Source organism: Epinephelus lanceolatus, chromosome 6 (genome assembly GCF_041903045.1).
Source record: "Epinephelus lanceolatus isolate andai-2023 chromosome 6, ASM4190304v1, whole genome shotgun sequence".
Classification (NCBI taxonomy): Eukaryota; Metazoa; Chordata; class Actinopteri; order Perciformes; family Serranidae; genus Epinephelus; species Epinephelus lanceolatus.
Window position 1 is genome coordinate 17760246 of NC_135739.1, and position 27901 is coordinate 17788146.

Genomic DNA, 27901 nt, shown 5'->3' on the forward strand with positions numbered 1-27901 from the left:
TACTAAGGGGCCCAAAGTGTGCCAAGAAAATATCCCCCACACCATTACACCACCACCAGCAGCCTGAACCGTTGATACAAGGCAGGATGGATCCATGCTTTATGTTGTTTACACCAAATTCTGACCCTACCATCTGAATGTCGCAGCAGAAATCCAGACTCATCAGACCAAGCAATGTTTTTCCAGTCTTCTATTGTCCAGTTTTGGTAAGCCTGTGTGAACTGTAGCCTCAGTTTCCTGTTGTTAGCTGACAGGAGTGGCACCTGGTGTGGTCTTCTGCTGCTGTAGCCCATCTGCTTCAAGGTTCAACGTGTTGTTGGTTCAGAGATGGTCTTCTGCAGACCTTGGTTGTAACCAGTGGTTATTTGAGTTACTGTTGCCTTTCTATCATCTTGAACCAGTCTGACCATTCTCCTCTGACCTCTGGCATCAACAAGGCATTTTCACCCAGAACTGCTGCTCACTGGATATTTTCTCTTTTTCGGACCATCCTCTGTAAACCCTAGAGATGGTTGTGTGTGAAAATCCCAGTAGATCAGCAGGTTCTGAAATACTCAGACCAACAACCATGCCATGTTCAAAGTCACTTAAATCACCTTTCTTCCACATTCTGATGCTTCAGCAGGTCGTTGACCATGTCTACATGCCTAAATACACTGAGATTCTGCCACGTGATTGGCTGATTAGCTATTTGCATTGAGGAGCAGTTGAACAGGTGTACCTAATAAAGAGGCCAGTGAATGTAGATGTTGAAGTACTGAAAGTGCTCAGAAAAAATGAGGTGAGGAAACTGCTGAGGAAGATCCTGTAATTTGATGGAACAGCTTCTAAACTGACCTAGTGGTTCAGTCTCAGCTCCTGCGAAGCTTCGGAACAAGGAGATGCTCATTAACATCATGGTTTTCTCCAGATTTATACAAATGTAGAATCATATTCATTTAGCAACTCTTTATCTCCAAATGTCAGATTCTTAAAATGCTGGAAGACATCTGCGGACCTTTTTAAGTGTCCCTACAAGGACACTGCTTTGGAGTTCATGACGTGCTGTAAAGTTTAGTTGATTCAGAACACATGTTAAACATGGCTTAATAGAGACTATTTCAATTACAAGTGCACAAATCAGCTTCACTATAACTCGCAGCATTGCAGACAATGCACTTGTGTTTTGCTGGACACATTTTCCCCACAAATACAACATGCTAATGTTATTAGCACATGCCTATGGCATTTTACATTGTATAAATTAGCCTAGCAGCTAACGTACCTTTCCTCTACTCATATAAAATCAGGGACAACAGCAACATTTAACAAAGGTAACGGCACACAATTTGGCTTCATTACAACTCACAACATTCCCTGACAGTAATGCACAGTTTCCTTTCTGTCTGTGCAAACCCACTAGTACCTATAACCTGCACTTGCCGAATCATTTCCTCTTAGACAGTTTGAATATGTGTGTTAATAAAAAAAAATATGGTGTAGCTTTTTTCAGTTGGTGGTAGGCTTCATGCATATCAATGCAACTTTAGTGAACATGATGAGTGGGTGTAAGAGTGGGGAGCTGCAGCTGGGTGCCAAAGGGTTACAAACACGAGTTCCCCAGAGTTGTTCAGAGCAGTGAGTGAGTGAGCAGTGAGTACTACTGAGTGTGTGTACTGCAGGCTCCTTCAGGACCCAAGGTCACTGTGCAGTAAGCATCATGGGTGCAGGTACCAATGTGTGGCCCCATCATGTAGCCGGTTAATGACGTCATCATACATTTCTTGAAACATTTCTTTTACTATGAAAGAGAGCAGTCGGGTGTATTTCACACAGGCTTCATCGCTGTGGACGGGCAGCAGGTGGTTTATCTTGTGTTTTTCCTCCTCTCTCGTGAAGGATCCTTAACCTCTCCTCCTCCCACGCGGACCTCCCAGGCGCTCCGCTGCGCCGGAGGCTGCACGGACGCGCACAAGCTGCTTGATAGTAAAAAACGGCAGATACAGTGAGAGTGAAACTGATGAGAGGAGATACAGTGTGTGGGCAACAGCAGTTCATTATCAGCTGCGTGGTGGAGAGACAGGGAGAGAGAGCCACATGACGGTGTGAGGAGCGTCTTGGACGGACAGAGGTGTGTAAGATTTGATTTGTAATTAGTCGTGTTTGGAGCCGGTTAATGAGTGAAACTAACTGACAGGGGGTGAGTCAGAGTTCTGTATAAAATTGTGAAGTTTGAATTCCTGTTTCTGCAGCGTCTTCAGGAGGACAAGCAGCTGAAGGAGGAAGGATCTGTCTCCTCATGACGGCTTGACACAACTCAAGGCAGCGAACAGGGTATCTCATTTTATCTTTTTATTCTGCATCTATCTATCTATCTATCTATCTATCTATCTATCTATCTATCTATCTGACCACAAATTAAAGGGATATTCCAACAATTCAGTAATCCACATTCATAAAGTTTGGGTAGTTGTGACATGGAGATTTGAAAATGAATGAATCAAAATCAGTACAGTCATATATCTTGACTTATACCTCCTGTTCATACATGTCAGTCTTGCCTATAATGAGCTGTGAAGCTTACAGGTGGGTTGACCATTGATGACATTTACTCAGGTCTGATTAGACAGCTACCGTGCTACTATCAGCTTTTGATTGTCATTTCTGTTGTTGGTGACATGGTGCTGCTGTGGTTAGCATTGTCACCTCACAGCAAGAGGGTTCCTGGTTCAAACCCAGAGTGGGGGAGCCCCTCTGTATGGAGTATGTGTGTTCTCCTTGTGTCAGCGTGTTTTCTCCAGGTACTCCAGCTTCCTCCCACAGTCCAAAGACATGCAGGTTCACTGGTGACTCTAAATCGTCCATAGATGTAAATGTGAGTGTGAATGGTTGTCTGTCTCTATGTGTCAGCCCTGTGATAGTCTGGTGACCTGTCCAGGGTGTACCCCGCCTCTCGCCCACTTTATGAGAGTGCTGCTTGATACTCTAAATTCCATTGAGCTCTGGGTTATTTTGGAATTCCCTGGGAGTATCTGTTAAACCGGCTGCTCAGTAGGTCGTACACTCCTTCTGTCCACATGGTGAGGTATCCTTGGCCAGCTCCTTGCTTGGTAGCTTACTGCCATTGGTGTGTGTGTGTGTGTGTGTGTGTGTGTGTGTGTGTGAATGGGTAGATGACATGCAAAGCTGTAAAGCGCTTTGGGTAGAAGTACTATATAAATGAAATACATTTTACCATTGAAAGGTCTAGTGCGTAGAATTTAGTGGCATCTAGTGGTGAGCAGTGTTTGGCTCATTACTCAAAAAATGTAATATATTACTCATTACTCTATTTTTCTTTTATATTACGTTACTTTTTTCAAGGCTGCCTGACTAACAATATTCCTAGTCGACCAATAGTCGTCATTTAGCGCCATTAGTCGACTAGTTGCCCGCATGTTTACGATTTTAATTTAATTATTAAATTACATATTTTGGGCGGGGCAACACAGTGGTTTGAGTTGAAGGTGTGAGAAAGAATAGTATCAGTAACATTGTTAACACTGTGCTACATTACAGCGACATACAAACCGTACTAATGAACCTTCATTAATATAGGCCTATATTTTATCTACAAGTGCACATCACACACTGAGCGGGCCGCCTGTTAATGACGCTGTCTGCAAAGCAGTAATGATTGTGCTAAGTGGCTAATGGGCATGTAGCTACTTCCATGTTTCAGATGATACGTCATGTTTGCAGTCGACCAATGATGTTTACCTGCAGAGAATGTAGTACCGTATTTATTTTTGAAGATACAAGTTATTGTGTTACTGTCAGATTTTTGTTGGTGTATGCTGAAAATTTTTTAGTCATACTTCAGCCAAGGCGTAGCCTTCAATTAAGCTTCGGAGCCTGTATATAGCTTAACCCCTGAACACACTACCATAAATCAACATTTAGTCGCTAGTGTGGATCAAGCTCCAAAAACACTGAATCCTACAACTTCTGCTCAGAAGACATTACACTGCTGAATAGTTCTCTTTGTGAAGACTAAACTGATCTCCTTTTTGTAAAACTATTCACACACAAAACCAAAGATTTTGGTCATGAACAGAATTGTGTGCAAAGTGTTCAGGGGAGTGGATCCGTAGTGTAAGAAAAGTTTGTTGAAGGGATGGAAACTAGATGGATGGGTCTGACTTTGATGGACTTTTCATACAGTTCAGTGTGCGTGTATGTGTGTGTGTGTGTGTGTGTGTGTGCGTGTGGAGGTGTGATAAGGTCAGGCCATATGAGTGGCCTTTTCATGTCTGTCTGCTTATGAGAGCAGAGCAGTGAGACGCCCTGTCATTGTGCCGCTCTGCTGGGGACGCTCTCACCCACCGTCCTGACTCTCTGTTAGCTGAGACCTTGACTTTGACTGGACTATCTGACACCATGAGTGGTGAGTAACAGTAGTCTGCAAAGCTTAGAAACTTCTTCTAACTCTATATTTGTGTGTTTATGTGGAGAATATGTGGAGATTTTCACACATTTCTGGCAGCACATACATTTTTTTTTTCTGATTATGAAGGAACAAGTCTTGTTTTATGAAATGCTTTGTGCATAAAATGAATCAACTGATAAGTTATGTGTGTGATCCTTTTAGAGTACCATTATTGTGATGCAGCGGTGCAGATAAAAAAACGTGACAGACTGTTGTTCAGAATTATAAAGGTGTCTGTAACAGCTGGAGAAGAGATCCCTGTGTGCTCGTATACTTTAACATGGCAGTCTGAAGTGACTTTCTGTTGAGGTGTGAAATTTGCTCTGCCTTACAAGCTGCATGCCGCTCTAAGAAACTGACACTGAGTTCAATTTTAAAATGTTTGCCAGTCGTAAGATGTGTTGTGGGATCAGTTTATCCATCTCAGGGTAATTGATGCTTTCCATCACTATTATAGACCCCAGTGTCCTTGCTCTTGGTTTAATGTTTAAATGTTTATCACCTGTCTGTTCTCATTTATTGGTGGATTGTTGGGTTGTCAGACAGGGCTGAGCGGGCTGAGCCAGGGTTGGTGGCTGCTTTGCCATGGTACTGACAATGCAGCTGCTCAAATGAAACTCAGTGGCATAATACGTAATAAAACAGTGCAATACAGTGGATAGACAGTTAAAATTGCAGCTGTTTACTCAGGCTGTGAAAAGAATATGGCATTTCAAATAGAAACATTTGGCAGCGTTTCTGTTCATTTTTCAACAACTTAAATAACAAGTAGCTCACAGTGTTGACCTGGTGGTAGTATATCATTTTTTTGACGTTATATTGCTTTTTTTTCCCATGAAGAAAACACCAAAGTCACACAATAGCTCAAACTAATAGATCTAGGCAGTGGTAGACCAGCAGCTCACGTGTTCAGCAAGATAAAATTAGTGTTTTTGTCAATGAGTCTGGCTTTGAAGAGAGCATAGACTACGTTTTGCTTTCCGTTTAGTTTCCCGTCTGAAAGGCCTTTCTGTTTGGGAAGTACTTAGCATACAGCTAGATATATGAGACTTGGATCATACTGTACGGGTTGTGTGTTTGTAAACAGATGTTTTGATATAGTTTTGCTGTCTTTACATGTGGCCCCCTATGACCTCAATTCATCAAAAAATTTCCCAGTTTTTGTTCGACAAAAGGCATGCAAGAATTTCTTCATAAATTCAACATAACATGGGGTGACTTACTGATACACAAATCATTCTTTGGGAGGTGAAGTATTCCTTTAACCCCTATGCCATTGGAGGCAATGACACTTAAATATTCAATATTATATTTAGGTATTAACAAATCTATTGAATGACTGATATCAAAGCTGCATTTAGTTGCTGGCGTGGTTAAAATGATATACTGTGCTCATCATGTTGTCCAATGAGAAATGATCAGAAACAGAAATTGTGAGTGATGCAGATGAATGCTCTGCTGTATACTTTAAGTTATAATCACTTAAATCAGTATATAAGATATGAATAAGCGTGGTGATGCTCTGTCTTTATGTTAAGCAGCTGGTGTTTTCACAGTTTAATTCCCTCTCTAAGGCTTCATTGTTTCTTTACTGTCTTCTTTACTGTATATAATGTCATGCACAGAGTATGATGTTACATTTTGTCGTCATAAGCGGTAGCCCATCTCAATGCAAATGTAGAGCTGTTGAAACCAGAGAGGTAATGGAGAAGTGTATGAATTCATTAATCCACCTATTCAGCTCTCAGAAATGTTGAAATAGGATCATCAGGATGAGATCTGTTGTAAAACACTGTGACTGTCTGATGTTTCCTCTTGTGCTACACTCACACACACACTCACTTATTGTTGGCAGTTAAGTGTGAGCAGTGTTGTGCCCGAGCTGATTATTCTGCATCTGACAGCGAGCTAAATAATGGGCCTGGATTATCTAGAGGTCATCTCATAACCTGCGCAACAATGGGTCTTTTACCTCATATGTATGACTTATAGATAAACCTCCAAACAATGGACAAAAGAAAATCAATAGACAAACAGAATAGATGAAGTCTTTGGACACCGTATGGTGAGTGTTTATCCCCCAGGGAGGAATATAAATATAAATGTGCTGTATCTCAGAGTAGCCGTATTGTAAAGGAGAAGCCGGTGAAGTGGCTGGCTGTGTACCATATTGCTCTTTGAGTGCAGGTCTATTGGCAGAGAGGGATCCAGAGGAAATGTAGATAAACAACCTAGAAAGATAAGGAGAAGTGAAACCAACAGCCACGTGCTACACACAGAAACAGACACTTTGTTTTGCTCAGCAGAAGGAAACACGGTAAGACCAAAGAAGCTCAGTGTTGTTACTATCTAAACTTACTGAAGCATGATCACAGTAAAGATTTAGAAACATAGTGCTGATATTTACTTTGTCGCTAGAGTACAAAAAAGGCAGCTTTAGTGGCGTGATTATTAGGGAAGCAGAACTACATGTGTGGCTCGCCTCATATTCAAGGTCATGCAGTGTAATTTAAAGTTTATCATGCGCTCTGTGTACATTCCCTTATGTACAGTATTTATTCTGGTATACATCTATAAGTGTAACATTTTTACTGCTCATTGCCTGCACAAAATCAGTTTTATTCATAATATTGATCACCCAGATGAAGTGTTTTTACCTCTGATACTTTGATACTGATATATTAACCACTTTAATTATATATTTTCATTACAGCAGTAATAAAATAAAGAAATAGGATGTTGTTACTGATCATTTTCCCTCCATTTTTCTGGCAGTTATATGAGTCATTTCTGAGTCATGACTCAGTCTATAACGGACTATTACAGGAACTGAAATTGGAGTAGAGATTATCAATTAACCTGTTGGTTATCTCAGTTAATTTTTAAACCATTTAGTCTATAAAAAGTCTTAAAATTGTGTAAAAATATTCATCATAATTTCCCGGCTCAGTGTGATGTCTTCTAAATGCTTGCTCGTCCAGTAAAATACCAAATATATTTATTATACAATGATACAAGACAGACAAAAAAACAGTGTATCTTCACATTTGATTATTTATTTTAAAAGAATGGTGTTTACTTTTTAAGTAAAATATCTGAAAGTTTCCAAAAATAATGCCATATGCATGATAAAGTGAGCCCACTCTGTCTCCACATATTAAATGACCTGCATGGTTACGTGTTTTACACCATGAGCTTTAACTCTGACTGTTGTGTCATAGCTTGGCTCGGCCCTAATAGTCTTCTAAACACAGCAGTAAACACAACACCATTTGATGTGACTCGTCCTCCTGTTTACACTCGGTAATTTTCCATCATCTGTTTTCAGTTTGACAGCGGATGCTTTGGTGCCTGTTGGACAATATCAGTGTGTGTGGACATTCTTCATATCCATTTAAAGCATCCTAATCCTGCCAAACACTGCACATGAGTAAAAACCTAACGTGTGACTGATTATCTCTCCCTATGTTGTCCTCGCCCTGCCTAGTTTCCCACGAGACCTGCCTCCTGGACCAGGTGCTGGAGCTGATTATGAACGAGAAGCCCCCCACCAGTGCTAGTCTTTTCCTGAACGAGGACGCGGACAAACCCCCCCTGCCAGAGAGAGGAGACTTGAGGAGACGCATACGCAGGGCCATGGAGAAGAGAGCCAGCAGCATGAAGGAGAGGATGGGCTCCATCAGTCGTGACAGCGTCAAAGGTTTCCTCAAGAGGAACCTGTTCGTTCTGTTCACTGTCGCCGCCGTGGCTGTGGGTGGGTGAACACGGAAACCACATAGGGGTTTAAATCTGTTTTCTCTGCAGTCACTTGACTTGATTTGATTTTGTGTACATTTGTGCTTTTGTGGTTTTATGCAAATGTATCAGGGGTAATCCTGGGCTTTGCTCTACGCCCCCTCAACCTGTCCCTGAGGGAGATCAAGTACTTTGCCTTTCCAGGGGAGCTGCTAATGAGAATGCTACAGATGCTGGTGCTGCCTCTAATCGTCTCTAGTCTGGTCACAGGTTGGCATTTAACAAGCACAAACACCTTCATGACGAAATCTACACTTGCAGCAAACCTGATTACATTCTCATATTAATTTCCTCTGTCTCAGGTATTTCCTCCTTGGACAGCAAAGCGTCAGGTAAGATGGGTATGCGCGCAGTGGTGTACTACATGGTGACCACCCTGATTGCCGTGTTCATCGGCATTGTCACGGTGATAATCATCCGGCCGGGGAAAGGCAGCAGGGACAGTCCTGTGGCCAACAGCGGGAACATAGAGCCGGTTCAAGCTACTGATGCTTTCCTGGATCTCATCAGGTAACAGCTCAGATAGTTTTCTTTACTTATGCGTGAATTAACAGATGTGAATGAATGTTGATGAACAGATTGAATTTAATATTTATAATTATGTTTTCATTCGTTCATAATCACCTGAAACCAAGAATCTTTGTGTTTTCATCAGCTTAAAATGAGCCCCTCATATCTACAGCCATGTTGCACCGCCATGTTTCTACAGTAGCCCATAACAGACAAAACAAATGCTGGCTCAAGAAAGGACCTTTTGTGTTTTTACATTGAGGTGGCAGATTGAATTTGGTGACGTGAATGCACCTGAAGGCTGCAGGGGAGGGGAGGGGTATTGAGTTAGTTACAATCTGCAACCCCACCACTAGATGCCACTAAATCCTTCACACTGGACCTTTAAACCAATAGTTAAGAATACAGTACAATAGATAAGAAGATCAATACCACTCTTATATCTATGCTTAATATGACGCTACAACCAGTTAGCTTACCTTAGTAGTGGCTAAGGGATAGTCTGGCACAGAACATCACAAACCACACATAATTGTTGTCATACTTTGTTTCTGGACAGACTATAAAATTGAGTTGATCCGAAACACACACACATTAAACATGGCTTAAGAGCAAAACACAAGTACACAAATTGCCTTCATTATAACTCACAGGATTTTGAGACAAAGCACTTGTCTTTTGCTGGACACATTTTCCACACAAATACAACATGTTAATGTTATTAGCACGAGCCTATGTCACTTTACATTGTATAAATTAGCTTAGCGGCTAGTTTTCCTCTACTCATATGAAGCCAGAGACAACAGCAACATTTTACCAAGGTAACGTTACAAAATTCGGCTCCATTACAACTCACAAGGTTAACCGACAAAACAGCTGTTTTATACTAAACACATTTTCCAAACAAATACAACATGCTAACGTTATTAGCACAAGCTAGTGTGTATAAGGCACTTTACATATAAATTAGCCTAGCGACCAGCAGGGATTTCCTCTACCCATATGAAGCCAGGATAACAAACTTATGGTATTCATTTTGCAATGTCCTCTACAATACAGTGTGATGTTCATTTTGTATATTATGGTTAGGGTGACCATATTTTGATTTCCAAAAAAGAGGACTTGCCCCGGCCACAAGATAGCCTACTTAAATCATACTCGCAGTTTACTCAAAGATGCTTTTTAATTTTAGTATGTATGGATAGAATATTCAGTTATATTACAAAATAATATCTCTCAAAGACAGAAATTTATATAGGCTTCTCAGAGGTCACTCAACTTACTTTTATTATGCCTAAAATAATAATCTTTTTACAAGTTTCAATTGTACAAAAATAAATATAAATGTAAAATAAATGTAAAATCTCTGGAATGAAATAATGACAGAAATAATGTCTCTTCTGTATTAGAAAAATCAACTTGTGAAATAGGGCGGCACGGTGGTGTGGTGGTTAGCACTGTCGCCTCACAGCAAGAGGGTTCCCAGTTCGATCCCGGGTGTGGGAGCCCTTCTGTGCGGAGTTTGCATGTTCTCCCCGTGTCAGCGTGGGCCCTCTCCGGGCACTCCAGCTTCCTCCCACAGTCCAAAGACATGCAGGTTAATTGATGACTCTAAATTGTCCGTAGGTGTGAGTGTGAGTGTGAATGGTTGTCTGTCTCTATGTGTCAGCCCTGTGATAGTCTGGTGACCTGTCCAGGGTGTACCCTGCCTCTCGCCCAATGTCAGCTGGGATAGGCTCCAGCTCCCCTGCGACCCTCAAGAGGATGAAACGGTTAGAAGATGAATGAATGAATGAATAAACTTGTAAAATAATAGCTATCTTTTCAAGTCTTACTGGACAAATAAATAAATAATATGAAATAATGTTTTAAATAATACCTCTTCTGTATTAGAAAATCCTTTGAGCTCCCCGGCACCTTTATTAGACACAGAATCATATGTGCTTTGCACACGGTGCACTCAGCCTCCCATATATCCCGACCGGGTCGGGATGGTAAATTGGGAATTTTTTCTGCAGTTCATCTGTGAGGCTGCACTTGCGCTTCGGCATCTTGGAAGCTTAAGGCCTCTACACATGATCAGCTGTAATACCGCTTTGCGCTGGCTGTCCCATTGTTTGTCTATGGAGAGGGCAGCAACGCCTGACAAAGCGGCACTGCTACCCTTGGTGTCGCGCACCGCTCGGATTTTCCGCCCGAGCGCTGTGCTCAGAGTTGAAATTATTTGAACTTTGACCGCACATTCAGTAAATGTAGAGTCTGTAGGCAAACCCCGGAGATTTTGCCTCCGGAAGAAGAGTGGAAGAGCCCTGGTTTCCGGTTGTAGGCTGTTTGTAGTCCGCATGATATTGACCAATCACGTTTGAGCCGGCTGCAGTTGTTGCCAGGTTAAAAGCTCTGTGCAGTGAACTAACGAGGCGGAACATAATCGGTGTCACTGCAAACTCTGAATCCATCGCAATGGTTCAGCATATTTACTTATATAAACGGAAGTCAGAAACGGAAATTCGCCTCCTTCGCCCAAATCAAACCGGAATGCTAAAAAATCAGGGGTCTGCCCCCAGAGGCTGTATCGCCGTCTGCCGGAAGTCATATGCCGAATACAGCTGATGGGTTCCGAGAATGAGTTATGGGTTACTGAGGAGCATCTTGTAGTGTTGCAAAACTTACAACCTGCTGTGACTCATCCTGGTTTTTCTTTATACAAACATGAGCACAAATCTAATAATTTTCTCTATTCTTTTTATCACAGGAACATGTTTCCTCCCAATCTGGTAGAGGCTTGTTTCAAGCAGGTGAGGATTTCTTTTCCCATCACTCGATATGATATTAATACTATTTCATTTAGTCATTTTATTATCATGTTTAAAAACTGGAAACACAAACATTTAATATAACACAACTCCCATCATCCTCCTTACTACATCAGAAACAAACATTGTCAGAAACTTAAACACCCAAATTTAATTATGCTGAGTATTTTTTGCTTGTTTCATTTCATGCTCTCTTTTGCAGTATAAAACTGTGTATAAGAAGACTGTGCACATAAGGAACGTGACAGTGGCCCTTAATCTCACAGACTCTCTCAACGTGACAGAGTCTAACCTGAGCGTGAACCTCAGCAGGGTGCTGCACACCATACAGGTGGGTGACATCTCCTCTGGGGAAAACAACACAGATCTAAGTGGGAAGAAAAAAAAACAGTTGCAAACCTGTCCTTATCCACTCACTGGTGCTCCGTTAATCCATTGATAGTTTGTCTTCTCCTTTTACTACGTCAGAAATTCATATAATGTTTCTTTACACATACTTAATATACAACAGGAGACAGTGGAGGAGACTGTCCCTGTGTCCGGCTCCTCCAACGGAGTGAACGCTCTGGGTTTGGTGGTTTTCTCCATGTGCTTCGGTCTGGTCATTGGCAACATGAAGCAGCAGGGTCAGGCCCTCAGGGACTTCTTTGACTGCCTCAATGAAGCCATCATGAGGCTGGTGTCCATCATCATCTGGTCAGTTAAGACATTTCATTGGCAGTTTCAATACCTTGTTTTTAAGACACACTGACTCTGTGCTATAATAACAAAATCTGACCTGACATGACCTGATTATCCTCTTAAAACCCAGCTGACTCACTGTCTTCTCAGTCAACATTTTCAAACCCACAGAACCAGTGATCCCAAAGTTTCCAAAGATACCAAAGTTGATAAATATAATGTTCCATTTTGATGGAAAGCCATAAAAATATGTGGGTTGAATATGTCAAATATATAGTTAGATATACAGAATCAACAAACAAGCTTGAACAAGCTGATACAGAATGTATTATAGATGAGTGGTTCCCAACTGGTGCAGCCACGGGTTCCAGATTCCTCCTTAGTCATTAGTTCAGGGTCCACACATTTTAATATATTCAAAGTCATACTTGCGTTTGGCCATGTCGTCGAGCTAGTTTGCTTTCTCTGCTAAGTAGCTGTCAGTCACTCACTCTACAGCAGGAAAACAGCACTTCAAAATAAAAGCTATGTGCCAGAAATTCACTGTACTTCAAAATGTGAAGTAGTTTTTTACAAATCTGACATGTTCTTGAGTCACTTGCCGTCCATTCAGAATGGACCCACGACCCACTTTTGGACCGTGACCTACCTGTTGGGAACCACTGCTAGAGGTGATACTGTCAGACACAGTGAAAATAAAATCTATCGTCTTTCAATTTAAAATTAATTAGGGGAAAAAGATAATAGGGAAATTAGTTGTTTCAGGGCTTAAATGAAGCATTCCCCCCCACCAACACACACATTACCATTTGTATATCAATTTCTCCCTTGGTGTTACACTGACTTTTTGGAGAAAACATTTTCTCCCTCATGCCTCTACAGTGAACGAAGAATCCAAAAAAACAGAGAAAATTCGTAGAGGTTCTCAATTAACAACAGCAAAACCATATTAAAAAGTCAACACAACTCATGCCGTATAATCCAAGTCTCAGTACTTCTAAAACATAAGTCCTTTTCTGACGACTGCGTCAATAAGTAGTTTGTGTTATTGTGTGACTTTGGGGAGTCTGAACTAACCTTTTAAAACACCAAAGTCACACAATAACATAAACAAACTACTGACTGAGGCAGTGGTGGACCAGCATCTTATGTATTCAGCAAGGTAAAATGACTGTTTTTGTCAAAGGAGTTGAGCTGGGAAAAGACCATAAATTAAATTTCACTTTCTCTTTCAGTTCTCCATTTGCAAGGGGCTTTCTGTCTGGGAAGTACTGATCATATGACTACGTAAATGAAACTTGGATTTTCCTGCACGAGTTGTGTGAGAGTTTGTAAATGGATGTTTTGATTTAGTTTTACTGTTGTTAAATGTGGACCCCTATGGCTTCTCCATTTTTGGATCCTCTGTCTCTTTCTCTTCCTCACACACAATCATCTCATCCCTCAGGTATGCTCCAGTTGGCATCCTGTTCCTGATTGCAGGGAAGATTGTAGAAATGAAGAACCTGGCAGAGGTGGGAGGCCAGCTGGGGATGTACATGGTGTCGGTCATTGTGGGTCTCCTCATCCACGGCCTCTTTGTCCTGCCGCTGCTTTACTTCATGGTAACCAGGAGGAATCCCTTCACCTTCATCAGTGGCCTGCTGCAGGCGCTCATCACTGCGCTGGGAACCTCATCGAGGTGAATGTCATCCTCTGTCCCACTGTCTTATTACCTATAGTATAACAGGGCCTAAATTACAGTAACACAGTCACTATATGCTATATTATGGCATTTAAATCAATGGGGAATACTGTGTATTATATTGTTTTGTGTGTCTGAATGACTACATCTCTCTCTTCCTTCATACTGCAGCTCTGCCACCCTGCCCATCACCTTCCGCTGCCTGGAGGAGAACAACCGTGTGGATAAACGAGTGACACGTTTCGTCCTCCCTGTAGGTGCCACCATCAACATGGATGGTACCGCCCTCTACGAGGCTGTGGCAGCCATCTTTATTGCTCAAGTCAATGACATGGACCTAAACTTTGGTCAGATTCTCACCATCAGGTAACCTTAAGTTAGTTTTGGTTTTCACCATAGACACAAATACTGCTAATGTTGGAGAGCCCAAAATGTCAACCTTTTCATTTCAACACTTTTTTATTTGAAATAAGTAAAATGCATAAACTAGTATGGCACGGTGACAAACTCACGTTTGCAGCTGTGAATCAGATGGAGTGTAGGGCTATGTTCTGGAGGCAGTATGTTTCAATGTAGCCTCGGTACATATTGAACCTGTTACTGTATCATCAGCAAATTTGTTGATATTTGGCCAGCACTAATAGTAGAAGAACCCACCTGAATCTCGGGTTAGTCTGTCAGCAGCTGAGTTGCATTATGGGTAATGTAGGCACCATGTTTGGAAGGAAGAGAAATGCATGGGGGAAAAGAAGACAATATCTTTGGACCTGTTGCACAAGTTACGGCCCAGGCACACAAAACTGGCATCGAAGGCCAACTGTTGCATCGCCTCACGTTGCCTGTGTTTCAGCCAAAATGTTGCACTTAAACACACAAAGAATACAGCCAACAGCCAACTAGCATGTATGTTTTGAGCCTGTGTGAGAGGAAATAACTATCCATAGCAGCAGGCGGTGATAGTCTGTATTCGACATTTAAAAAGAGAAACCGGAAGACAGACAGGACAGATTCAAGACGCTAGTTAGCCAGTCAGCACATTTACAGCACAACCCAATGTTGAAGGAACAAATGATATTTACCGTGAGCTAGCAAACAAAAACACAAACATTACAAACTGTTCCTGCTAGAGAGCTCGATTGCAAAAAATAATGCAACATAACGAGTTTGTTTCCGTCTCATATCCTCTTGACTTTAGTTTTTTGTTTATGTTCCTCACTTTCTCTTCTTGTGTGCTGAGTGATTTTACTCACCGACACCCTATGTCCCTGCCAATGTCAATTCAACATGCTGAATCGGTTGAAAAAAACGCCAAGGGCCGACTGGTGCAAACGATGCGGGACACACACACTCAAAAAAACAAAAAAATAGGGCAACAGACACTCACCAACGGCCCGATATTGACCAGTGGCCGACTGTCGGCTTGGTGTGTCAGGTCCCTTATGGACATGCAATGCTAAATTGATGGAAATACTATTTTAGGTCTTGTGGTGGTTTTCTCTGCAAAACCCCAAACAATTAACTGATATATAAACTATATATATACTGTGTAACGCCTCAGTTCATGCAGTCTCCTAATTTATTCATACCACCTTTCTCACTTTGCTCTGACTGCACAGTTCGTTTACAGAAATATTCTTCCACATGAATTCACTGCTTCATGTTTGTTACCACCTCACTCTAGTCGAGGATCAACATGTGATCATAGTTTATTTACACCATGATTCACCCGGTCAGCCTTTTAATTAACAGAGAAACTGTCCTTATGTATGAGTTTACTTCTATTGCTTAGTATTACACTAAATTATAGTATTATAATGTTAGTGTTAAGTAATTATAGTATTATACTGTTATACTTAAATGGTATGGTAATTTAGTATCATACTATTTTTTTATGATATAGCCCTCTTTAACAACTTTAAACAGTTAATAGAAAATATAGCTGTGTGACCAGCTCGTAAATAATTTACATAATTTGTATAATTCCTCGTGCTTTTGTCACTCTACTACTCCTACCAGGAGTGCACATGTGCTGTTTGTTTGTTTCCCTTTTATTAAATGTCTTCACTCTCCTCTCCATCCCTCCCACCGCCCACTCAGTATCACAGCAACTGCTGCCAGCATCGGAGCAGCAGGCATCCCTCAGGCTGGCCTGGTTACCATGGTGATCGTATTGACATCGGTGGGACTGCCCACAGAGGACATTACACTGATCATCGCTGTGGATTGGTTCTTGTGAGTTCCCACTAAATGTCAGCTTGATGGGGATTGGTCTCTGTGCTGTTCTGTGGGTCTGCCGGCCTAAATGTCATTGTAAAGCTTCAGAGAGCGCAGAGGTCCCACCACTACAAAGGTTACTGATGCATAATGCAGAGTCACAGATTAGACAGCCTGTGTTTAGAGGCACATTGATACATGTTGAGCTATGGGTGCTTTAATAACAGATATATGATAATGTGTTCCCTGTCTGTGCGTCTCTACAGTACCGTTTTTTCCCTGAATCTCTCTCTCGTCTCCACAGGGACCGCTTGCGTACCACCACCAACGTGCTGGGTGACTCGCTCGGGGCTGGCATTGTGGAATACCTTTCTCGTGGAGAGCTGCAGAGTCAGGATGCTGAGGTGCGCAACTCTGTAATCGAGGAGAATGAGAAGCCCTACCAGCTCATCTGTCAGGAAAACGACACACACAACCACCGCAACAGTGAGACCACAATGTGAAGACAACAGATACCACCTCGAGTGCTCCATGTACTCAAAGCATTTTAGCTAGCAAGGGTGCAGGGAAAGTCTTAGAAAACAGTAGTTCATGGTCAACTCAGCCAGTGTTCGAGGTTCGAAGATCAATTTTGCAGTTTCAGACGCACACTAACACCTTTCCTTAAATACTAAAACTTGTTTGAAAACACAGAGCCTGGCCTGGGGTTGCTTGATGACAGGAAATAAGTACACACACTTTTTCAGAACAGTTACACAGCCAATGCCTACAAACTGATTTTTTGCCTGGAGTGCCCGTTATTTGGGGGCATTTTGCTGCTGAAGCTCAACATATCAAAGACAGTTGAGCGTCATTTTTAAAACATCTTCAGCTTCATCACATTTTCAAAGATTTCTATGATTTACGATCCATAAAATCAGAGCAGCATAAACTCCTTACCAGCATCAGTGTTAGAATACTCAGTATTACTGTAGAGAAACATCATCGTTCATCATTAAAATGTAAACCAGCTGATTTTCCTCTGTTGTGAATATGTAATCTGCATAATTTCGCTATTTCTGTTGCATGATTTAACACTTTATACATGTTATTTCTTTTGTAAACACTCATTTTTGTCTGTCTCATTACGACTACCTCTAAAAGGACGTAGATATGGAGCTTCTACTGTGCTACACACACAAATAATCAATGGAGCATATCAGCAGGATGTAAATACATCAGTCTCAGACTTCCTTAGTCTTGTTATTAATATTTTTTATGTTATTTAAGTTTGCTTGCACAATTTAATTGTACTTTTTTAATGTACTTGACTATTAAACACTGGAGAATGAGGTAAAGGAGAAGTTTTGCTACTCATTTTTTTTTTGAAGTTGATATATTTTAAGTGACTTGCTTTTTCACTCAGTGCTTTCTTATAAATATTATATTTGTGTGTATTTATCTTATTTGGTGCTATTGCTTTGAAATGACTGTACTGCTACATAAAAAAATCACAGAAATACCTGCAGTTTTATACTCTCTGTTCCTTTATGCTGAGTAATTATTCAGTTATCCTGTTAGAAAGAAAAATCAGAGAATGATCAGTTTCTTGTTTTTCCATTTCAAGGTCCAGTTTATTTTGTATTGGATCTATTATTGTTATAATTATTATTGATTTATAAAGTATAAATAATTGTAGTTTCAAGTTTCAAGACTGTTAGAGGACTTTTTGTTGTTGGTCACAAAAATGTGCATAACATCACTGCACCATTAAACCTGCCTGTCTGTGATTTCTGCTTTATAATCCACACTATCAACATTTTTTTTGTAATATTTTCACTGGAATAATATATTGCAAGCTAATGATTGATTTATTTTTGTTTTGTGAAAAGGTACTGTGAAGAAAGTTTGTGAATGCCTCAAGGAATTGAATGTACGGTTGCTTTATGCTTCTTGGTGTTGATAGTTTAGAGGACAGTGTGGTGTTTAATTATGAAAGTTAAAAAGTTATACCATTTAAAGTTCTTCTGACACACTTTTATGCTCATGTCATGTCAGGTTTGACTTTAGTTTTGAAGCTCGGTGTTACTTCAGTAAAAAGTTCAACATTTTTGATGGACAGCTTATGAAAAAATGTGACGAATAAATGGCTCAGGAATTGAACTGTGATTCTCATTATTGTGTTTGTGGCTACCCCTGGTGGAGGATATTCTCCTGTCCAGAGGCTGCTGTTCACATGGGTCATATTTAACATGAGAAAGAAAACTCTGTAATAGTAATTGGACGGGTTTTATGTAAAAACGATATAATTTAAGTGTAAGTAGTTAAACAGAAAAAAAGTTTGTGTGCTTTTGTTTAAATGTCAAAACTTGTCGTCATTGTAGTGCCTCATGTTGCCTCCTTGTTATTTCTAAACAGATCCAGGTGTCACTCTGATGAATGCCCACAAAGTTAGCTTCTTTTGTTTTCCTTATTTGCAGAGATAATACTCAGTGTATTTACTTAAAAAAAAAACAAAGTCTAAAACTTCTTTCACTTACCTAAAAATATACTTACAAAAGTTGCTAAACAAGTTTAGCCAAGCTAACCACTCTGTGGGGCTACACAACGATGCTTTGAGCTAAATGCTAATCTCCCCCATGCTAAACTGCTCATAGTGACTATCTATATATACATATGTTTATTAGTATGCTAACTAAGATGATGAGCTAAGAACTAAGTTTAAAACTTCTTTCACTTACCTAAAAATATACTTACAAAAGTTGCTAAACAAGTTTAGCCAAGCTAACCACTCTGTGGGGCTACACAACGATGCTTTGAGCTAAATGCTAATCTCCCCCATGCTAAACTGCTCATAGTGACTATCTATATATACATATGTTTATTAGTATGCTAACTAAGATGATGAGCTAAGAACTAAGTTTAAAACTTCTTTCACTTAGCCTACCTAAAAATACACTCACAAAAATTACTAAACAAGTTTCTAGCCGCTCTTCCCAAGCTAGCCACTCTGTGAGGTTACACGATGGTGCTTTGAGCTAAATGCTAACCTCCCCATGCTAAACTATACAACTACATTCTACTACATATACACACACACGATATAATGTATAATGTTAAACATACTCATCATCTTAGTTAGCATGCTAACAATTGCCATTTGCTAAGAACTAAATATTGTCATTAGTTTTAAATGTATTTGGGAACAAACCAAAAGCAGGGTCCTCTCTTCTTCATTCATTAAGTCTAATGAGAACTGCTCACTTTGCGCATATGTCAAAAAAGTTACTAGCTTCTGGGTTTATTTCTTCTTTCCCACTGGCCTCACGCTGAACTTCCTGCTCGGCCCATAGTCTTAACATCATAATGACATCACACATTTTTAAATTGCTTTTCTAGACTTGAGGAAAGTTTTACAAACATAAAACCTCCATGGATCAAAAATTTTTAAGAGAGTGCTCCAGGGATGACTTTTTAGCGTTGCCCTGGTTCCCTCTTCAAAAAAAAAAAAACAACGGGATTTTTCCATTAGAATTTTGATTACTTCAGAAAATAAACTCTGTGACAAACTACCATTTATGATATGTACACTGTTCAGCAGAGATGGGACCATGTGCAAGTCTCAAGTAAGTCTCAAGTCTTAACCTTCAAGTCTCAAGTAAGTCCCAAGTCATTTTTTCTTGGGCAAGTCAAGTCAAGTCAAGTCACAGGTTATGTCAAGTCAAGTCAAGTCAAGTCCAAGTCAAGTCACCTTATTATTGTAATTTTACCTGCAGAATCTGATCTTAATAAAGTGAAAAGACAAGATATAAGTAAATGTCAGTAAACATTGACTTCATCGCTGCAATGTTTACTTTGCAGGGATGACCCCCATGCGTGCATGCGTGCGTGTGCGCGCGCACACACACACACACACACACACACACTAACCAAGTCAGCGGCCAAAATCACCCATTTAGCTCATTTAACCCTGTGTTGCTCGTTCATAAAATGTACAGCCGGTCTTGTGATGAACCGGTCGGAATGTTCGCTCACGTTTTCTGGGGTTAATGTTAGCAAATAAGTTAAATTAAAAAACAAGTTCCACCCAACCGACCCACCCCCGTATCGTATCAAGCTAACGTTAGCTAACTACTGACTAACCAGATAACATTAGCTAATTGACGAGCACTTACTGGGCAGAATGGCTCTTCAAATGACGAACAAAGTTTGAAGTTGTCGTCTGGCTGTCCGAGATGTTTATGCCTTGCACTGTGCTGTTTGTCTTTTGCCGTAATAATGGTAATTCCGAAAGCCGAAGACGATGACTCTCGGGACCCCTCCCACTGACATGTTGATGCCTATCTGATATAAGAGGGCCTGTTTCTCCAATAAACACATAAGGTACGTAGAGAGGGCATGACTGATTGACAGGGTAGTGATCCAATCATGACAACGCCATTCTCAGCCTGCACTCCTACCGGGTAATCAACATTATTTTGTAAATTAATGTATTAATTTTATATTCTAACCGAAAACATGATGTGAATAACACTCAAGTCATTCAAGTCATCATGTCTCAAGTCAAGTCCCAAGTCTTTAACTTCCAAGTCCGAGTCAAGTCTCAAGTCTTTTATTTTTTGTCAAGTCAAGTCACAAGTCATCAAAACAGTGACTCGAGTCGACTCGAGTCCAAGTCACAATGACTCGAGTCCCCATCTCTGCTGTTCAGCAAAATAATCTTCACAAATGAACACCACTTTTTATACTTTTAGGATTTTCGAAGCCTAAATCCAATCGCCAGACGTAAAAAAAAAAACGTTAGGTTATAAACTACACCGTGGTTGCATGAGCTACCGTTGCCACCACAACAAAGCTGAGAAGCCATGTTTGGTGTGATGATGTTCTGTAGTCTCATTTAGCAAATTATTTGCAACTGCCTTTTTTAAGTCACATAAAAGCCCCAAATGTATGAATGGGGTATTTATTGACTTATTTTATGTTGCAGAAAAAACGTTAAAGTCTCTTTAGCTTGTGTTAACCACAGTCCGTATTTCAGGCATCTAACCAAAAACCCATTCAAAGAACTCATTGTCACTGAGACGAAGGAACGGTGAGTGCTAAAACGTTAACTCACTTCAGAGTTTTAGGACTCGTTCCTTGGGCACTCTACAGAAAGAGTCATAATTTACCTTGTTGGCAGTTCAAGGTGTCCTTTCAACATTTTTTACAGACGTCTCTTTAATATTGGGGGTCTACAAGCTTTTTGGGCAGCAGGGGATTTTTTTTGGCCACTGGGGGAATTTGGAAGCAAGGCTGAGCAGTGGTGCCATGTATAGTTCTCTACTACATCTGTGATTAAGCCAAAAATGTTCCGGGCATAAAAATTACCCAGATCTTTGGGTTTTATTTGGACATTTATTTAAATAATGGTGATTTAAGTATTCGTTCTGGGAGGTTAAAACAAATTTCCACTGATTTACATACATCTTTTTCAAAATCTATGGGAAAATAGTATTTTTGGGCCCCATGGCATCAAGTTACAGTTTGGCCACCATATAAAATTGTTTTTTTAAAGTCTGGTGTGTATCCAGTTCTGCATCCATGGTGGATTCCTGCTCATCCTGCCTCTCTGTTCCTCTCTTTAGACACATCTCCACTTTCCCAATCCCTTCAGTGTTATTCTCTACCTGTCCACCAGAGGGCTCCAGACTCTCCTTTTATTCCAGACCATGCCACACCCATCTGCAGTGCAATCAACTCATCCACCTCACCTGAGTTTCCCTGCTCATCTCCCCACCTGCACCTCGTTTCCTCATCAGCTCTGCAGCACACACACCAGCCTCTTTTCCCCAGCCAGTTGACATTGTTGTAATATCTTTGTAAACATGTCTCTTTGCTTTTAAGCCACCTGTGCCTGCACCTACCTGTCAACCTACTGTGTGCTTATTTTTTATCTTTAACTGGTCATAAACTGTCCCCGTCTGCCTCGGCTATCTGCGTTTCAGCTTCCCTTTTCTCCTGCCGGACAGCATGGCTAAATAAAGTGCACAGTGCGGTAAGTAAGAAACGCAGACACACACTAGACACCCAGAAAAAAGACAATGAGGCAGCTTCTGTTATTACTTCAGATTAATTTATAAAATAGTTCACTTGAGATACTGTGTTTTAACATACAGTGCATTCTTCTACAATACAATACTTGTGTGCCTCACACACACAATTGAGCCCTCTAAGTTTTAACAGCCTTGCCATGTGGTGAATTGAATCATGAATACTTTGGCATAGTTTAGTGACGGACTATTGGTGGAAAAGACAGATGTAAACTGCAAATGCGTAGATATTTAAATCTCCTGTAGATGCCTGAGGGCCTCATTTTGAAAGATTGATTCAGGTTTCATGCTGAGTTTATGAACAGTCAATATACAGAGTGGACAAAATATCAGGAACATTAGCTCTTTATGTAACACAGGAAGTTGTATCCAGGTGAAATCTCCTCTCTGATCCCGCTTTGACTTCACCTGTCTAACAGTCAAATACATCAGGTCGAAGCCTGAAGAAGGATTTTTAAACTTTGATACAACTGGAACCTGAATCAGCCAAACAAAGTGCAAATCTATGTCAGAGAAATGTTTCCCGATATTCTGCACACTGTGGCGAAACCCCATCTTCTTTACTGTGTGCAGTGTTAGAAACACATTACTGAAGGTATACAAGTCACAAATAAGCATAGAGTATCTTGCTGATATACAATATTCTATAAATATCACTGCTCGTTCATCGTTTGCTAAATTACACCTTGTTCACTGATCTCACATCAGCCACGAGTAGTGATGTTGAAGAGGGAGACACTTCCAGGCAGACTCTGGCAAATAACAGTATGAGCCATTTAAAAAAAAAAAAAAATCAGTTCAACTTATCTTACAAGTAAATACTCCTCTTTTAAGACTGTTCCAGCCATGTGTTTGAGAAAATTTCAAGCACAGTTCATGTTTAAATATCTAAAGCCATTTAAATATGTATTGCTGCCCAGGTCTGGTCCCAGGGAGACGGATAGTGTAGATAGAGAGAGACACGAGACGACTGGAGAGTCAGCGAGCTGCGCCGTGTAAAGATGACGAGCTGCTGAAAGTTTACTTGGCCTGTGGGATAAAATTCAAAAACATGGGATGAGACATGTAAGAGAGGTACTTTTACATATGATATACCTCATACTGAAGTTACATGAGTTTTCAACGTTGTCAAAAGGAAAAAAAACACGTACTTATGACTATGAGTTTTCGTCCATATTTGACGGCGCTCCATCACTCCACGTTGAGAACTGCCCAGTTATCTTTCTTGTCCTAATGATCACAAGAATAGGATATCAATAAATGTCTCAGGTAATGTGGAAATAACATGAAAATTTCGCTCAGTATCTATAATTAACAGTCATAGATCATATTATCTGCTCTGGGTGAACTAAAATGATTTAATTACATTCCAATTTATTATATTCAGTGGCGGCATATATAGGCAACATAGGCAGATGCCTCCTAGAGGGGGCGCCAATATTGATCCATGATCCAAAGATGCTAACGGTCCAAGCAGCAACCTCTGGGGCTGAAAAATGAAGTTAACATAGAAATGACAAAAACTGCAGTTCTTTAAACGGCCACTTGACTCTGACTCCGAAAGTCAGTCAGTCCCCATAGACACTAATGTTAAAATTACAACTTTACAGCAGAAATAAACACATTTACTGTCTGTTTAATGTGTTTTGTATCTATACATGTTCACTGAAGGAGTACTAGATTTTAAGGAACAAAATACTTACTGGGTACAAGTCTTCTAAAGTTAAGGGGAGATTCGTGGGTACCCATAGAACCCATTTTCATTCAGATATCTTGAGGTGAGAGTTCAAAGGAACCCTTTAAAAATGGCCATGCCAGTTGTTCCCTCGCCAAACTGTAGCCTTATTCTGGAGCTAACCCCAATCTAACCCTGACCCTCTTTCCTGACAGTCAATGCCAACATGGTTGATGACTGCAGTTACTTTAATGGCCACTTGAGGCTGGCTCCAGAAGTGAGTCAATCCTCACAGACCCCCATGTTAAAATATCCAACTTTACAGTAGAAATAAACATGACTGGTTTAAAAAAAAACAAACAAAAAAAAACAAACATTATTGACACCTGTACGGGAGGTGAATTGTTATATAACTTACGCGTTTACATTTTATTACGGCTTAAAGTTACGCATAATTCAGTGGCAGGCTGTCTGTGGATCGTGTCCACAGTCTCAGTCAGATCCACCCCTTGCTCCTCCACAGCGCCAGCCTCTCGCACAAATATGGTCACTTCTGGCTCAAAAACAAGATGGCGATGCCCAAATTTCCAAAATGAAGGCTTCAAAACGGGAGTTCACAAACCAATGGGTGACGTCACAGTAGCTACATCTATTACTTTTTGTCTGTAGTAGAGGTACCACCTTCAGTCCACTTAGTTCATAAGTCAGTGATCATCACAGTCAGTAACATGCTAAAGCATTTCAGGCAGCGGTTGGCAACCTTTACTTTTAATGGCCAAAACAAGAAAAAAAAAAAATCTGTCTGGAGCTGCAAAACATGTTTGAATATAGGTAACAGCATATGAAATCTAAATCAGCCCATCAATGTTACAAATAATGCTCATTCATTAATATGATTTACTACAAGGTGGCTACTCTGCAGTGGGCTACTTATAATTATTTAGTACCTTAACTTTGCAGCTGTGGTGGTGAAAGCAGATGAATCTGTCCACACATTATTAAATCCTCTATTTTCCTCCAAGACTTTTCCTTTTTTGGATTTGGAATCAATAGTTATCCAGGTCGTAGACGTATGACGCACATTTTAGTTGATGAAACATTAAAACATTTTTTGAATTTGATGTATAAGCTACACATTTTTAAAGCTGTAGAGTGCAATGATCACTTCAGGCCTACAACAATGACAATGAAAATCTAAATGTTAAAAAATAACAGCCATTTTCATATGATTTTATGTCAAAGCCACATGGAGCCACTGAAGAGCCACTGAAGAGCCACATATGGCTCCGGAGCTGAAGGTTGCCTACCCCTGATTTAGGAGTATGGCAGACTGGAGTGTTTTCGGAGAGTATTACAATAAGAGAAAATGAAATAGCAAAAGCCATTTGAGTCACAGTACGAAAAAGAAGAATATGAAATTTGTTAGTTACGTTGCTCATTTGTGTTGATTTCCCATGGCCATAAGTCCTAGGTCCAGCACTGATTACATTCAGGGTTGTGACAGTCATGCAGCCATAAAGCTGTTTGTACCTCTGACATGACGGGCAGGTTGTCATGAGGAAGGAGCCACATGGTTCGGTGGGCCTTGGTTCTCTGTCTCTGCAGGAGCTTTCTCAGCAACCTCTTCACCTTCCGGTCTCTGGGGTCTGCACACTTCACCGCCTTCTTTGTGTAAAGACTATATAAAGAACACAATACTTGTTACACAACACAGAGAGGAGGCAGCACAAGGTTCTGCACAAACCCCAAATTTTATTCTCCTGGAAGCACAAGAGTGTCAAAAACAATGATTCAGCAGTAACGTGGAGGACAACAAAGATGTCTATCAGGTGAAGCCTCTGAGAGTTTGAGCCCAAAGGAATCAGAAAGAAGAGAAGCTGAAAGGTGGCTGGAAATAGAGTCAGAAAATGTTTTTTTCCCCGGTCAAAAAAAAGTCAAACTGTGATCAAACATGAGGAAAGTTGAAGAGGTTGGGAACCACTGAAATAGAGAGGACCAAAAGAAACTATTGTATCCACTGTACAAGAATTCTATGTTTTTGTTAACTGGACCGCATGTAAAAGTAAGCTCCTCATTCCCCTGCTACATCAGATTTCTCTGACCCGCTGGAAACAATAGGTATCACAATGCAGAATGGTTTACTTAACTAAACCCTGCTGTTCTGACTGAATGGCTGCGGCAGGGCTCAGCTGGCTCGGAAGGTATTTTCAGATGGCTTGTTATTCCCACATATTTCCTTTCTTACTTCCCTGGCAAATACAGCTCCGAGCCCTGCCATAACAACATGACCTGGAAAGATGACAATGCCTCTCAGCCCCAGCTCTGCCCTCCTCTAACAAGAGGCATATTTTCCATGCCTGCAGATTGCTGTGTGCTCTTTAGCTCCAGGAGTGGATAGTTGAAATACTTGCATGATGGCTTGTATACTGCAGTCGGGCCCCTCCGTCTGCACCTCAAACCGCAACACATCTTTGGTACGCACCTTGCCCTGGGAGTACAACATGCAGCACTGGACATCCCTTTGCATCTGCACTCCTTTACCTTTGGAGAAATGAGACAGACAGAGAAAAAAGAGCAAGAAACATGAGGGAAAAGGTGTCAAACAAAAGACAGTATTATACTTAAAGTCCTCGGTGACAAGCTGAATTAATTATGTTGGCTTACTTCCTTCTGTTTCACACCTTTTGGTTTTATTTTAGCTCTACTCTACCAGGTCGTCTCAGAGTGAAAATACTGTTCTCAAGTGAGGAGAGGACACTGAAGCAACATCATGATAGAGCTGCAAAAGTTTCTAACAGTATGCATTATTGCACATGATCACAAATAACACTAACACATTTGTTTAACATTCATGTTAACTGCACAGAAATTTGATTTTTAAACACTGTGGAGTCAGTGTTCTGATGTTAGCAAAGACTGAAACACCTTTCGTGTGCAGCCATTCTGTTCTGCAGAATGTGCACATGTCCTCTAGTTCCATACACGCACACTCACATATGGACACACGCATGTACACACAAGAATGTCAGAGGCATTACAATGGCATCCCATTGTGCTGCAAACACACACTAGCAGAGAGAGAAGGAGAAAGTGAGAGAAATCGAGGAGGAGTGTGTGTTAGTGTGGAGGGTGTGCCATGATGCCTTTTCATCCAAAGCAAATGTGTAAACAAATTAAAGTGTGATGGAAGCAGCAGGAGCAATAAGAGCTGTAAAATAGGACAGTGACGCTTTGCTGTGCCATGGATCCGTCCTCGGGAACATCACCGCACTTCCAGCGCTTTCACAACATTTACAAAAAAGCAGATGAGACGACACCATCACACAGACTGAACCCTGAGACAGTTGCTCTCTGTGTGTGTTGAGTGTTGTGTGATGCTCGTCCTCCTGCGTTCTGCCCCTCTGTTTACATCCATGCCTCCCTCCTTATCTGCTGCTCCTGCTGCTGCTGCTATCCCTCTGTCCCTCTTCTCTCCTTTTCTGTCTTCGCCATCGCTCTCTTTGCTACACTGTCCACCTGCAGGGTGCATGCAAGCCATGCACACACACTCACACACACACACATAGTAAGTATGGCTGTGTCCTACCTTCCACAGATGCCAGGAGAATAACAGTCAGGGAGATAACAGTCAACATCTGCAGCATGAACATGATGAGGCTGGCAGAGAGGAGGAGAGGAGAGGAGGATAATCTACTCTGTCACCTCTCCCTCTATGGCTGCCTCTCTTATATTACTCCCTCCCTCTCTTTATACCTCCCTGCCCATCTCTCACTCACTCACTTCCACCACCTCTTTTTTTTCTGTCTTACCGTCTTCCCCTCCCACCCTCTGTTTATCCATTTTCAGTCATTCTCACGCTCAGCTAAACTCCCTCCATCATCCTCTTTTTTTTTTTTTTTTCACACTCATCTCACCTCTCACTCCCTTCTCCTTCCCTGCATCTTCACTCAGGATGGCAAGCCTCATTTGTCTCATTTGAGGCTTTAAATTCCTCCTTCATTCTGCCTCTGC

The 27901-nt window shown here is 40.9% G+C and overlaps 2 protein-coding genes across 2 annotated transcripts; one reads left to right on the forward strand and one right to left on the reverse strand.

The window, feature by feature from the left end:
• The first annotated feature begins 1969 nt into the window (after nucleotides 1-1969).
• slc1a6 (solute carrier family 1 member 6) lies at nucleotides 1970-18286 on the forward strand. Its single transcript, XM_033622819.2, has 12 exons — nucleotides 1970-2110; nucleotides 2232-2313; nucleotides 7935-8201; nucleotides 8315-8452; nucleotides 8545-8752; nucleotides 11505-11547; nucleotides 11768-11896; nucleotides 12077-12261; nucleotides 13694-13927; nucleotides 14102-14296; nucleotides 16028-16162; nucleotides 16449-18286. The coding sequence occupies exons 3-12, from the start codon at nucleotides 7979-7981 to the stop codon at nucleotides 16645-16647; spliced, it is 1689 nt and encodes a 562-aa protein (XP_033478710.1). The 5' UTR covers nucleotides 1970-2110; nucleotides 2232-2313; nucleotides 7935-7978; the 3' UTR covers nucleotides 16648-18286.
• Nucleotides 18287-22221: 3935 nt separating this feature from the next.
• On the reverse strand, nucleotides 22222-27640 carry ccl44 (chemokine (C-C motif) ligand 44). Its single transcript, XM_033621263.2, has 5 exons — nucleotides 27477-27640; nucleotides 26302-26431; nucleotides 25421-25568; nucleotides 23367-23445; nucleotides 22222-23244 (listed from the first exon to the last, which is right to left on the reverse strand). The coding sequence occupies exons 1-4, from the start codon at nucleotides 27538-27540 to the stop codon at nucleotides 23407-23409; spliced, it is 381 nt and encodes a 126-aa protein (XP_033477154.1). The 5' UTR covers nucleotides 27541-27640; the 3' UTR covers nucleotides 22222-23244; nucleotides 23367-23406.
• Nucleotides 27641-27901: the final 261 nt, after the last annotated feature.

What these genes read in the sequence shown, in the direction of transcription:
- slc1a6 (XM_033622819.2), top strand. Translation starts at nt 7,979, where the DNA reads ATGAACGAGAAGCCCCCCACCAGTGCTAGTCTTTTCCTGAACGAGGAC. An exon ending in CGTCTCTAGTCTGGTCACAG is followed by an intron (nt 8,453 to 8,544) that starts GTTGGCATTTAA and finishes CCTCTGTCTCAG; the next exon opens with GTATTTCCTCCTTGGACAGC. An exon ending in GCTTTCCTGGATCTCATCAG is followed by an intron (nt 8,753 to 11,504) that starts GTAACAGCTCAG and finishes TTTTTATCACAG; the next exon opens with GAACATGTTTCCTCCCAATC.
- ccl44 (XM_033621263.2), bottom strand. Translation starts at nt 27,540, where the DNA reads ATGTTCATGCTGCAGATGTTGACTGTTATCTCCCTGACTGTTATTCTC. An exon ending in TGCAGTATACAAGCCATCAT is followed by an intron (nt 25,569 to 26,301) that starts GCAAGTATTTCA and finishes TTCTTTATATAG; the next exon opens with TCTTTACACAAAGAAGGCGG. An exon ending in ACCTGCCCGTCATGTCAGAG is followed by an intron (nt 23,446 to 25,420) that starts GTACAAACAGCT and finishes TGTGATCATTAG; the next exon opens with GACAAGAAAGATAACTGGGC.